The sequence below is a fragment of the Aptenodytes forsteri genome, unplaced genomic scaffold (genome assembly GCF_000699145.1).
Source record: "Aptenodytes forsteri isolate BGI_AS27 unplaced genomic scaffold, ASM69914v1 Scaffold349, whole genome shotgun sequence".
NCBI lineage: Eukaryota > Metazoa > Chordata > Aves > Sphenisciformes > Spheniscidae > Aptenodytes > Aptenodytes forsteri.
The window spans coordinates 4,747,095-4,760,728 of NW_008794452.1; the positions used below are offsets into that span (position 1 = coordinate 4,747,095).

Below are 13,634 nucleotides of genomic sequence, written 5' to 3' on the forward strand. Positions count from 1 at the left end.
TCCAAGCCATGAGCAGCCAGTTTCTCCATGAGAATGCTGTGGGAAACAGTGTCAAAGGCTTTACTAAAGTCTAGGTAGACAACATCCACAGCCTTTCCCTCATCCACTAGGTGGGTCACCTGGTCATAGAAGGAGATCAAGTTAGTCAAGCAGGACCTGCCTTAGGAGATGCAGACTTGCTGAAAAAGTACCATTTGCCCTGCAGAAAGGGGTAGGTCTTGTGTTAAAGGCCCTCAGAAATGAGGTCATCAAGGGGAAGCCTTGCAGAGAAGGCCCCCTGTGATATCTGGTGGGATCCAGGCTGGCCCATCCATGTTAGAGGATCCAGGCTTCCAGCTTTCTCCCAGCCTGTCCCCTGAAGCTCATGCAGCCCTCAGACCTGAGCAGGAGTTGGCATGCAAGGTAGATGTGCTCAGAGGCAGTGCTGGAGCGGAGCTATGCCCCACAGGGCAGAGGCAACCCCACCTGCATGACACCTGGACTTTAGCCCCAACACCCATTTCCCTGCTGACTGCAAGGACTGGGGTGAACTGCAGTGCCGTGGTCCTCGGGGGCTCATACCAGAAGAAACAGCCTCTTTGCAAAATTTCCTTCCCTAAACGCATAAGTTATATATAGGAAAACAAAATATCCACCTGTCCTGCTATTTCACCAACCAGCTGAAAACCCCTGCCATGCTTCACAGGCCATCAGCTAACCACTGCAGCAGAACAGCTTTATGCTTTAACCCTCTGAGCCCACCTTAAAGGCGAGGCACAGGCAGCGCATCTCAGAGAGGGCAGCATTTGCTCATGGGAGGCTGAGAAATCTGTACACGCACATCTGGCTGTGTGTTTCCAGCATGTTTAACGGAGTGATTTTCCAAGTGCTGGCTCAGTTAGTTTCCTGACCCATGTAGGTTCAGGATCTTCCAAATCACATGCGCAGCAGAAATCGTTCCCCATTCAGGTTGCTCATCAAGGTCTGGTTATGGTACGAAGCAGAGGTAGGTCCCCCTTTCTCCAAAGCTCAGAGGGCTGTGCTCTTGACTTAGCTCTAAATAAAGTTTTACTAATTAACGGAAGATATTTACCTCTTCCACTCTTGGTAATGAACTGAGAAGTGCTAAAAAACCCCCACACCTCAGATGAGCATACCAGCCTATGGATTACAAACTCCTTTTTTTCCTCCTTAAATACCAGCATGAAGGTAGTGCTGGTGGCCACCCTGGCACAAACAGCCAGACCCCAGGTCATCTAAGCAGGAGGTACCTTCAAACACATGAGCAACTGAGACTCATCACACGCAGGCTTGGCAGGAGGTGGCCGACTTAATTAATATCTCCTCTTCTCCCTTCCCTCCTTCCCATTACCTTTTCAAGTTTGATTTACAATTGCGGGCCAAGCCTAGCTGGAAGTGACATATCAACGTGATGAAAACCAAGGCAGGTTTGAAAAACAGGGAGGCTATCAATATAACCATCGCCTGAGCTCGGAGGAGACGGGTGGGTTGTGGCCGAATACACCATGCTTGCACCCCAGCGAGACGCCCCTAGACCATGTTGAATAAGCTCAGACCCTGGAAAGAGAGGGACAAGCAAATACTGTCCCACACAGGGCGACAACCACCAGCTCTCTCCTTTCACCCATGCACCTCTTCACATTTTACTTAATTGTTTGGAGATGTACTGCATTAGGACACGGAGCTGGCTTGCACAACTATTTATCGAGACCCTTTGCATGCACGTGCAAGCACGTGTGTGCACAAAACTGCCTTGCAAGCTGCTCATGCTGAAAAAGAGCAGAGCCTGACATTTGGAGAGCAAGGCAGAGTGGCAGAAACGCAGCAGGAGTCAGGAAAGGGGTGGCGGGGAGGCAAGAAACCCGCAAAAATAATGTATTCAGAAATCTCATTTACTGCACATTTGCTCAGTTCTGCTGCTCAGAAGGGAGCAGGACTGATGATAATATTGCAGCGGTGGAGATGATCTCCATAGATGATCAGCAGTTCAGCATCACGCTGCCCCCAAGCCAAGCCTTCCCACACAACACGAGCTGTCTGAACCCACGTCCACCTGGATTTGGTTTTCATCCTCATTTAGAGAAAAAAAAAAAGTGCTTTTCAAATCTCTTGTAAAACAAATGCTGCAAGTTAAAAACTTTCTTTTTTTTTCTTGAGACAAAATTGCTTTGAACCCTATATTCAGTTTTCCTGCTTTCTTCATTGTTCACATTAGCAAAATAAATCAACCACATTTTAAGTTTCAACAGCAATTAATGGTAAAAATTAAGCAATGGCTGCCTAATACTGATTGAAACTTCTTCCTAGATCAAATTTCTCCCATTTGTAATGAAAATAGTTTGAAACTGATACAAACAGTTCAGTTCACACATAAATATTTAAAAAATAGAAAGACTGATTTAGTGTATTATTTTTTCACAAAGTATGACCAGCAGGAGAAAGCTTATTATACGTGACTGTCAAAATTAAGCAATGGCTGCCTAATACTGATTGAAACTTCTTCCTAGATCAAATTTCTCCCATTTGTAATGAAAATAGTTTGAAACTGATACAAACAGTTCAGTTCACACATAAATATTTAAAAAATAGAAAGACTGATTTAGTGTATTATTTTTTCACAAAGTATGACCAGCAGGAGAAAGCTTATTATACGTGACTGTCACTGACACATTACAAACTAATAAAACACAAAATGCAATTCTGAAAAAGAAATTGGAATGAATCTATTGCAAGAGTGATTTTTATTGTTCTTTTGCAATGCTATTTCTGCCTAGTTTTGCTGTCAAAATGGCAACATTTTTCCTAAATATTTCCATCTTAATTAAACCCGGCATTTTTCAATAAATTTTTCAATGCTTTGGCAAGACTATTCTGCCAGGTCTAGCTTCACCTTCCCTAGCTGCACTGAGCAAGGATGCTAACATGTGCCCACCTCACAGGTCTGCTGCTGAGCTCAATTATTTCAGGTGGAAAAGAGCCCATACCCTAAAATGGCAGCGGCCGGGGCACCATCCCCTGGCATGGTGCGTTTCTGTATGGCCTTAATCATGCCTTAATTTAGGCAGCACAATTGAAAAAGGAGCCCGAAAGAACAAACTGCATGATTATGTGGGTAAAAAGAGTTCACTTACAGTGGAATCACTTTTAATGAAGGCTTTTTTGCTGTCTTGCAGTTGCTACCCCCACACTGCCTTCGCAGCCTGAAAGTGTTAATAAACATTTCTACGGCCAGGCACGCTCCCGCTGCCCACTTAAAAGATGATGTACAGAGAGGGAGGTAAACAAAACAGGGACGCAAAGGGAGGGGATGCAGCTTTTGTTGGCTGGCACGCGATAAGAAGTTACATCCCAGGCTTCTGGGCGAATATCATAACCAGAGGAAAGAAAGATAAAAGAAAACTAATTGCTAGCAGATCACATTCATTAGCTCCTTGCTCCTCTGCCTGTTTCTGGCAGCAGAGAGCCCTTCCTCCTGACGGGGACAAGGAAGAGACCTTGAAGCCATCTGCTGCCCAGATGTGTAAGTGTAATTATACTGAAAGGGCTGGGCTCAAACGCCCCGCACGGGTGCTTCCAGTCCCCTGGAAAAGAGCAGCCTTTCAGCCCAAACCTAAATTGTTCCTGCAGCAAGAGATGCTGCAGGACCACAAGCCACCACCTCTGCTCTGGAGGAAGGGTGCCCAGTCTGAGCAACCCGATCACTTGCTGCCAGTGGGGCCGAGGGGATCCTGAGGAGCCATCATCACTTGGTGTCGGCCATCCTGAGCTCAGACGTCGTCCTGACCTTGGGGATGGGTCTGGGATGGACACCCAGAATAAACTCAGAGCTTTGAAAATCAGCAAGGGACGGGCACGTATCGGGTCTCAGTACCCACATGAAGAAACTCCTACAGAGCACCCGAGAGCATGCCTGTGTCCTGGGGCTGCTCAGGAGCTCAGTGAGCGAGGATCTTTTTCCTTATCCCCATTTCTTCCAAGAGGAATGATTACTGATGTGTCTAAGTTATCTCTCTCCTCTTTGTCTGGGTGCTCCTTGCTTGCAGAATGCTTCTGTATACTTTCTCTTCCTCTGCCCCAAGATTATTTCTTTGGCTCCGGGAGTCTTATTTTCCCAGCACAAGAGTTCCTCCACGGAGGCACCGAATTGCTTGCTGCCTCACACTAGCTTTCCTTTCAGCTCTAAATCTGCTGTTTTCTCCCCTTTCTGCTTTCCCTCGTCCCTTTCACCTACTCCAGCATTACGCTGGTCAGAACAGCACGACTATTTCTAATTTTCAGGCTGCCCCCCCTCCTTGCTGCAGTATCCTTCCAGAAAGAGCCCAAGTTTTGCCTGATGGAAATGACTGTTATCTCCAGGACACTTTACACATTACTTCCACGCCATTTGGAGTTTTCCGCCCCAGTAGTTTCTGTTGCATCTCTTATTTCACTCCTCGGGCATGTGTTTTAAAGGACTAGGGTCTCCAATTCACCAGTGAAGCCAGACAAGTGACATGACTGCCAGAGGCGGAGACTTTCTTTCTCCCTAGGACATCAGGACATCACTCAAGACCCTTTGACGTTCTCCATCTGGCGTCACAGTATACGCACCAGCAATAATGACAAAAACTTGCACACAGATGACCTTCAGAGGGAAGGTTGCTTCCAGGTCTGAGCACCTGCTTCATCACACAATGGCTTTCCCTGAGCAAGGAAAGGAGAGACCTCCACGAGCCTCCCAGCACCGTGCAGCCCCCTGTACCTAAGCCACGCCACTCAAATCCTCCATGTCTTATCATACAGATGCGGCATGACTCTTTAATAAGCACCTCACCCCTTGAAAAGAAAAAAGTTTCTACATAAATCCCACGGACATCTCCGATGTCGGCTGTGCAAAGCCTGTAGCCCAAATGCTGTTTTACTCAATGCACTGCAGCCCGTTTCTAAGCGCCTTTCTTTGGTGCTGGCAGAAAAGAGCAGGGAAAAGATGGCAGCTGCCGCCTGGTGTGTTTCCAAGCTCTTGCCCGAAGGAACCGCCAGCATCTGAAAGCCAGAACGAATGCCCAAGACAGTGCCTGAACTTCCCGGCACTTAAACAGCCCATTTATGTTTTGCTTGCAAGTGGAAAGCGGGGATCTTTATGAATATTTACAAACTCGCCCGAGAGCTAAACATACCCAGCGTGCCAACACACATGGCATACCACCCATCAGACTAAGCTCAGCCTGATGACTTGTGCATTATTCACATCCCTCAGTCCCTATCCCTGCTTGCGACTTTCTCAGCTCCCCTTCTTTTCTGCTCTTCCACACCAGTGCAAGCCAGGAGATGGTCACTCACATAGCCTCTTGATTACTGATGAAAAAGGGCGTCCCACGGCACTGCTGGCAAAATCTTGACTTGGCAATTTTATCCATGTAGAGATACGTTTTAACATTCAATCTTCCCAAGCAATATAGAAATAGCCCCATCCTGGCGGATCACGCAGGCTGGGGTTGAGAGAGGAGGGGAGAAGGCATGATTTCTTTGAGGCATATTATATTCTACCTAGTGATTACAGAGCAGATGAAACCCTCTCAAAGGGATTATCTCATCCAGCTAAGAGATGGCTTTTTAATAGATGGACAGTACATCTGCACTTAAGACTGTTGAAGGGAAGGCACACCCCTCACAATGTGTCTCTGCTTCCATGAGTTTGCTGGACAGAGTTGGAAAGTAATTAAAGGTTGCTCAAAAATTTTAAAATATATATATCTGGAAAGGAGAAACATCAAAACAAACACGTGGTGACCAGTTCTGTGAAGCCAGAGAGACGGTATGAAGATCTAACCTGTTATTTTGTCAGCCAACTATACCCTCAGGGCTGAGAGAGGCTGGCTTTGAAACCCAGCAACAATAAACACAATTAAAAATGAGGATGCTCAGGCAGTTTGGTAAATGTTTCACCTGCTGCAGATTATCACCACATACCTGTGCAACAGAGACCTTCTTGCTGCGGTGAGCACCACTGGAAGCCTCACCTCCCACTTCTCCAACAGGCACTGGTCCCTCAGTCCCCAGCACTGGCCATGCCAGTGGGATGCCAGGGCGGAGGGGAAGCGGAGATGCCTGCCTACCCAGGAAAGAGAACCTACTTGCTTCCGGCCAACAGTGTTTAATGAACACAGCTTGAATAATTCACTATTTTTTGGTCACCTCTCTAGGAAGTTTTTTAAAACAAAAAACCCCCACACCATAAATAAATAAATAAATAAATAAAATTGCATACGAAGTGCTGCAGAGGAGTTTGATATGCTTGCAAATTTTGTGTGTGCAAAGGTGGTGGAAGGAGGGGAAGGCCAGATTTGGTGGATAAGTTATTCATCGTAAATTATTTGTGCAGTTCTAAAATCCACACAGAAGCATAAGGGCAGGGAGAGAAGGAAAACAGTGAGTGGGTAGAAAGGGAAAAAAAACCAAGAAAAGAAAGAAACGAGGAAGAAAGCAGCCAGCAATGATTATAGGCCATTTTGCAATGTGGCAGGAACATCTTTCTTATCAGTTCTGTTAACATCTCCTTCAATTTAAAGGCTCTTTATTTAAAGGAGGAGGGGGGGGGACCAAACAAACCCAAAAGGTGTCTGGGAGTGTGCAAGGGAATGGCTAATGGGGCTGAAGTGGGAGCTCACGCTCATTGCGGCTGCTTCGTATGCGCGGCATCAGGCCTCAGAGCCATCGCAATAGAATTATATGAGCCCCTGAAGACTCCCGGGCAGGATGGCAGGGAAACTGATGTAATTACTGACATTATTACCATTAAAGCAAAATAATAATTTTAATTACAGCTAGGGCTTTTGGGGCTTTCTCTGATCCTCTCTGCCCCTGCTCACCATCTAGCATGGTCTGGTTCCAGGCTGTGTAATGGGACGGGGCAGCGACGGTCCGCCCTCTTTCTCTCCCCCTCCCCGCCAAACACCTTTCTGCACAATTAAAAATAAAAAATCATAAAAGCTACTGTTTCAACTACACCACCATATTAAGGATGGAAACAGTGACCAGCAGCTTGTGAAGGCTCAATCCCAAAGGCTACTCCCCAGGCAGAAGGGACTGCTCTTGATGGGAAGTGCCTGCCTGCCTCCCGATTAAAAGAAATTGGTAAATCAGGGCTGAGTTCAGGAGATGCAACACCTGCAAGCTGGACTGTAGTTGCCTAGCCAATGCTGTGTGCTGCCCAGAAACTTTCTTTTCTATTTTTAAACTCCTTTCCCACAGCCCTGCCTCTTACTGGCACTTGCTTGAACTCAAGACAAGACGAGGACATTCCCAACACGGATGGCTGTGGTTACAGATGCAGTGGGTGCCTTTTGAAAACAGAGCCCCGTTATAATTAATATCTCCTGTCAAGTTACAGATACTTTTTTGTGGTGCAACTGTCATCTCATGAATGGCTGGGGTGTTAAACGGCAGTCTCTGACACAGAGCCTGGCTGAGGACAGCTTTTTACTGGAAGATGTAACCCAATAATACATACTACTTTATAAATCACTCAGTTTGTTAACTGTAACAGGAGGAGTGAGGTGGGGAGAATACTGAAGAAGAAAACCCCACTGGAATCCTCCTGAGGGAACGTTCAGCAAAGAAACCAACAATTAAGTGACCTTTCTGCCAACACGTGAAGACTGATGATGCTCCAGGGCCAAGAGAAGCCATGGACGGTTTGAACTTGATCAGCAGGCTCAGGATGCTGGAAAGTTATGGGGGAAAACAGCTCTTCACGAGAAGGTACTAGACTTGCTTACCACACCACACAACAGCCTCAATGTTTGAGGAACCTCTGCAGGACCCAAGATGTGGTCCTGTAGCCAGTGTAGCACCTGGAAGTAGCAGATGCAGAAGAGAGGTTTGCAGACCCATGCCTTTTAAGCACAAGCTTAAAGAATGTTCATTTCAAAGGCAAATGGAGGGCTGCATGCCCCAGAAGGTCTCATGCTTGGAAGCTGGGACAGGAAAGCCTAGTAGGCACCTATGGGAACAGCCCACCCTGATCCCAACACCACACCAGGTACCACAAAACCAACGTGGGGGCTTGGCTCCACTTCACTTGCTTGCTTCATGTAAACCCGCTGAACCGTGACAATCCAACAAAACTGAGTTTCCTACAGATCCAGTCAAATGGAAAAATAGATTAGATAAAGCAGATCGGGCTTGTCAGAAACCGAGGCGTCACCACAACAGCCTGCCACGGGCTCAGCAACATACCTTTCCCGATTTAAAAGCCAAACCCTGAGACTCCCAGAAACACGGTACCCTGGGGCTGGGTGAGGATAAAAGAGTGTGTGCAAGAGGTGAAGTGCAAGGGATGCATCCAAGAGGAGAACAAACCCTGAAGGTCGAGTAGCAAGCACATGAGCAGCTAACTAATGTACTACAGCAGCACCACAGGGCACAGACACAGGCACACACGTCCTAGCAAACTGGAAAGCCATAAAAGTCTATTATAGCAAATCAAACAGCAGTCAGCATGACAGCCATTAGCCTGAAATGAATACACAAGAACTTAATGAGCTCTGTCGAGGCCAGCTTGGTGAATTAAGTTGCCAATTCTAGCAGGATTCCCCTTTTCTTTACAGACTTGAAAGCGTCTGCACCGCCTCGTTGCCTTTTGACAAGCAAATCACGGGGCGCCCTTGCCCAGACGGGATGGACGATTACGCTGGAGAAACGTCCCTCTCCCGACAGACGGGCCCTTGCTCAGCTATTCCAGGCAGGTGCCGGGGATGCGATTAAGACATGACGAGCGCAGAGTACCAGTGGTATCAGCCTGACACGAGCGATCCCTGGTCTGGGTATTTGGAGCTGCTGTGATATGAAGGAGCTCACAATTAAACTGGGCATCCTCTCCCCCCCTCCCCATGCTAGAGAGGAATCACAGTCCGCAGCCCGTGCCCAAATAAATTCCCATTCTCGAATCAAGCGGACTGCATAAAACACCGGGATGGGTATTTAGAGGCAGTATTGTTTTTAAAGGTCAGTTTACTTCATGTTCCATTTATTTATGCACACTCTTCTTTTGACTTTCCTAGTGCCGCACAATAGCAGTGAGGTTTAAATAGCCTTTCTGTTGCTGCTCCATTAGCTAGGACAACTGCAAATCGATACACCCATTTATCTCAAAATTAAAAAGAGAAAAACCCTCATTAGCTGCCAATTCTGCACAGAGCCAGCCTATGCAAAGCTGCACTAGCACTTCTGCTAGCCTCTTCTCCATCCCCAGGCTCCAGCCCCTGTTTATTCATTAGCTATAGGCCCTTCAGCTTGGGCTGGGTGGTCTTTGAGACAGAATTTGCTACCCATGCCCTCACTGTTCACCCTGGCCTGAGCTGTCTGGAGCATGGGGGTGACCTGGGGATGCTGTCATCCCCTACCATGACTGGCTCCCCAGCCTCAGCTGCATTCAAGGTGTCCCCTGGCTCTGGGGGGGCCTCAGCTTCTGAAGGCACATCTCCATGCCACATCACCTCCAGCTTCAAGTACTTGTGGACAAGCAACAGGGACAACCCATGGCCCAGCAAAGCTCTCAAAGCAAGAGGGCATCTCTTCCTCGAGAGCTGTGCCAGCACACACAGAGTAAATTCACTGCTCACATCTCCCATGGACCATAGTCCTTGGAGCGTCCTCCTTAGGTGGTAGGACTCCATCCCTTGCTTTCACAGTGCCTGACAAGGAAACGCTATCTCCCCGGCAGAAGAACAGAAGTGCCTCCAGGATGCTGGCTAAGCAACGAGTTTGTGGCTCATTACCTCTGATCAATGCCCTTGGTTAAAGATCATGGATAGAAACTAGAAACTGGCACATGATGCCTTACAATTAGATTAGATCACCCTCCAGAAAAGCACAGCTATGCAGGCCAAGTGGCAGAGCAGGTGCACTGGGGGAAGCATCATGCTTGCTATACCCCAAACAATCAGACGGTCCTGGAAATCCCTCCCAGCAAAACCCCAGCTCATGTGCAAAGCAGCGTGACATGCGAGAGGGAGGCTCTGGGGTTCAGCCTCTTCTTTTATTTAGTTTTTGTCCAGATCACCTGCCCGCAGTTCCCTTTCCTCAGCCAGCCTTAATTTTCCAAACCAACACTGGACCTTTGCCCTCCCTGCTCCCCAGGCTTGACACAGGTTAAGATTGGAAATCTGGAAGGCTTAAGATTTGCAATATCGGCTCTTAGAGCAGAAGCGACAAGCAAGAGGAGATATGGCACAGCTGCTCCAGGTATATAAACATCAGGGCTTAATGCAGCACCAGTTCCCAGGGGAGACACAGAAATCCACTTTCCTTCTCTTCACATGGAGAAGGGAGTCCTCTGTACCAGGTGCTGTAAATAGCAAAACCAGAGATAAATCTGAGGGCAGGGGAGAGGAGACTATTCTCCTTCAGTCCTACTGACATTCCTTTTGCTTTGCAGACCTCTACAGACAGCATCACCAGGAGGAGCGGTAGCAAGGCAAGACGGCCGCCCATCAGCTTCCAGAGGCCCGAGCAGAAAGGCGAGAGCGAGGAGCTGCACGTGCAGCTTTTGCCAAGTCATTTCTGCACTGTTTGTGCTTTAAAGAGGAGAAGAAATGACTCTGACCCAGTGTCATTCTCAAAGGGAGGTTTCAGATGACTTGGCGCAAAACGAGACTAAAACTCCCGGCTCATACATCACAAGCAACCTAATGAAGAAACCTCATCCTCGCAGCAGAGGGACAGGGAAAGATCACAGCCCAGCATGGCAGGGCGTCAGCAGTCAGCATATTAAATAAACCATTGTAACACAATCGTTTGCAGCTCTCAATTACCGAAGACTGCTTGATTTCACACACAGATGCACACTTGACCTCATCCACACCCCAAGGCATGCTCTGGGAAAAATGGGCTCTGCCCTGGCACCATGGTGCAAGAGGGAGAGGTTTCCTCCACTGGAGGATGTGAAATGCCCTGCTAATCCCCTATTTCAAATATAACCACCTGACCTTGTCCTCCTAGCACCAGAAACCACCTTTCACTCCACATCTTTAAAGTCTAAATTCACATCAGATCTGTAAGTTCTTGGCGTATTTCTGCCAAGCTGAGGTCTAGGTGCAGAAGCTCTCCCTGATGGTATGACTAGGTGTCACCTCTTTTGCAACGGCCAGCACAGAGAGAGCGCAGCAGAAGGTTGTGGAAAGTCTGTCCTTGGAGATATTCAACACTTGGCTGGATAAAGCCCTTAGCAACCTGATCTAACATGAAAATTCTCTCTGCTTTAGCAGGAGCTTGGGCCAGATGATCTTTTGTGGTCGCTTCCTCCCTACTTTATTCCTAGGACATCATGGGACAAGTTCTGCCAAGGAGGTGTTAAAGGAAACCACTAGCAAGGGCAGAAGCCTTCGGGTAGGACTCTGCCAGAAATCAGGTGTTTGGAGAAATATTTAGTCCTGCCCCAGGTCACCTCTGTGACAAGAGCTACACATCCCCCCTGGCTCAAAGGAAGAGAAAAAGAAACAGATTCCCATTTACAGCTGTTTTCAAACTTTACATTTGTCATGGGAAAGACGTCACCAAGGCTGCAAAGGCTCTGAGCTCCAAACCTCCTCTTCCACCTGCGTTCCCCCAACACCCAAAATGCCATCACTTTGCTTCTGCCCATTTTCAGGCAACAATAACTTCCACAGGTTTAATCCTCCCCCCAGCCGCAGTGAGGGTCCAGGGCAGGAGGACAGTCCCGTACTTTGGTGGCCCTCAGGCAGCCAGCTCTGCAGCAGCAACCAGGCAGCAAGCACGGGCACTGAGGGAAGAGCCAGAAGCCAGGCTGCGTAGAGAGGCTGTGGCAATCCCTACCTCTGGGATGCGAACGCTGTAGGGCTGGTTGTGGAACCGTGGGGCGTTGTCATTCACGTCTCCGACTTGGATGTTGACCGTCCCTTTGATCACCTACGGCCACAAGGATAACGACAGGGAGTGGGTGTCAGCCTTATGCATGGATTTAAAACCTAAAGCAAGCTTGTGGCTGCTTTTTCTGACTTGGGCTTTTGGCAAGTGATGGCCAGGGGTGGTCCCGCTCCCCAGACTCCCCCTGGTACGATACAGAAGGTCCCCTGGCAACTCAGCTCATCCTCCCTGCTCCCCTCCTCCCGTGCCACAGACCATGAAATGAGAAGTCACACTTACCCCTTGGCTGTCACTGACAGAAAATTCAACCGTGAATTCTGACTTAGTCTGAAAGGGAAGGAGAAGAAAAACATATAATTAAAGATGCTGTAGTGTTTATCTGCAGATGGCAGGCTTGGGACTTTTAGCCAATATTATTACATGCAAAATGCTTTCAGGACCTTCAAGAAGAGAAGGGGTGCTTGAGCGCAATTACCTATGTTGAGTATAAAAAGCTGAGAAATATTACTGCCAGCAGGGCTCCAGTGTATTTCACAGGCACGGAGAGCCGCTCTGCCCTGGGTCAGGAGGATGTGGGGACTAAGGAACCGACTTCCCGACTAGCAGCCGAGCACTTTAAACAGACAACTAGGCTAAAGTAGATGAGAGGAGCCCACTGTTTAACCTTCTGTGGCGTGCCAGCAAGCCCCAGCTCTCTTTGCATGCCCGCCCAGTCCAGGCAGAGAAAAGCAGTTTTCCACCCACGGTGTACTGTGACCTGGCACCATCTCCGACTGCAAGATACAGGGACGATGCGAAAAGAGAAGAAAGTCCAAAGAAGAAGCTATGTAATTAGCTTTTGTTTGAGATGACAGTACAACACAGTCTCACTGAGGACATCTAAATCTTGCTGCTGCTTTCCCAACTTACCTGCCATGCAGCAGTTCTTGGGATATCACATAGCTGGGAACACTGGGATAAAGCCCAGGGTCTGTAGTAAGAACTGGCTGAAATCCCATACACCCATTCAAAAAAAATGCCTGTGCAGTCCTCTCTGCCCCTTATTGCTTTAACAAAATTAACAGCTTGGTCTTAAATGGCAATATATTAAAGTCACTGGTGCTGGGGTGAGGGACAAGTGGGGAAGAGGGAATTATTTTGGCGTCAGGGCAGGGGGATATTGCTAGTGGAGGCAGACCTTCTCTTCCTGACCTTTCTTTTCCACTGGCAATTGTTTCGCTCATGTTTTACCAAGGAATCAGGCAGGGATAGAGAGCAGGACTTGGACCACCACACCTGTCTGGTACCTGGGCACCGTCAGGTGTTTTGGTTCCCCCAGTCCCAGCAATCCCTTCCTCCTCCAGCATCCCTTCCCACCCCCAGTGCCCCTGCCCTGCCTGAGCTGCTTGAGCACAGTGACAGCATCGTGCAGGAAAGGCTGGAAAGCAAGCTTGAAATGGTTCTCTGTGCTGCAGATTTGGTTGATTTATTCCTAATAAGATCAGCTCAGGGACAGGCAGCAGCCACTGGTGCCCAGACCAGGAGCTCTGCTTGCACCAGGGTAGCAGGTTCATCTTGGAGAAGGGTTTGGGGAACAGCTTACCATAGCATGTCCCCTCCTGCCCCCATTTCTGTCCTCCCCCAGATCCCCCATCCAAACAGCTGAGGAATTAAACCTGAGAAAGCCTTTCCTAGCTCCTGCCTCGGGGCAATGCTTGCAGGCAGAACAAAGAGCTGAAATACAAATGGAGAGGAGAGCCTCTGCTCCTTGTGACATCCCACCCTGCTCA

The 13,634-nt window shown here is 48.3% G+C and overlaps 1 protein-coding gene across 1 annotated transcript in view; it reads right to left on the reverse strand.

Moving 5' to 3' along the window:
• The window catches only part of CDH23 (cadherin related 23), a 208,079-nt gene that overhangs the window by 151,938 nt on the left and 42,507 nt on the right, over positions 1-13,634 (reverse strand). Inside the window, exons 4-5 of the mRNA XM_019474917.1 lie at positions 12,145-12,192; positions 11,815-11,907 (exon numbers count right to left, since the gene is read on the reverse strand). Of these exons, the coding sequence (XP_019330462.1) occupies positions 11,815-11,907; positions 12,145-12,192 (141 nt within the window). The remainder of the gene's footprint in view (positions 1-11,814; positions 11,908-12,144; positions 12,193-13,634) is intronic.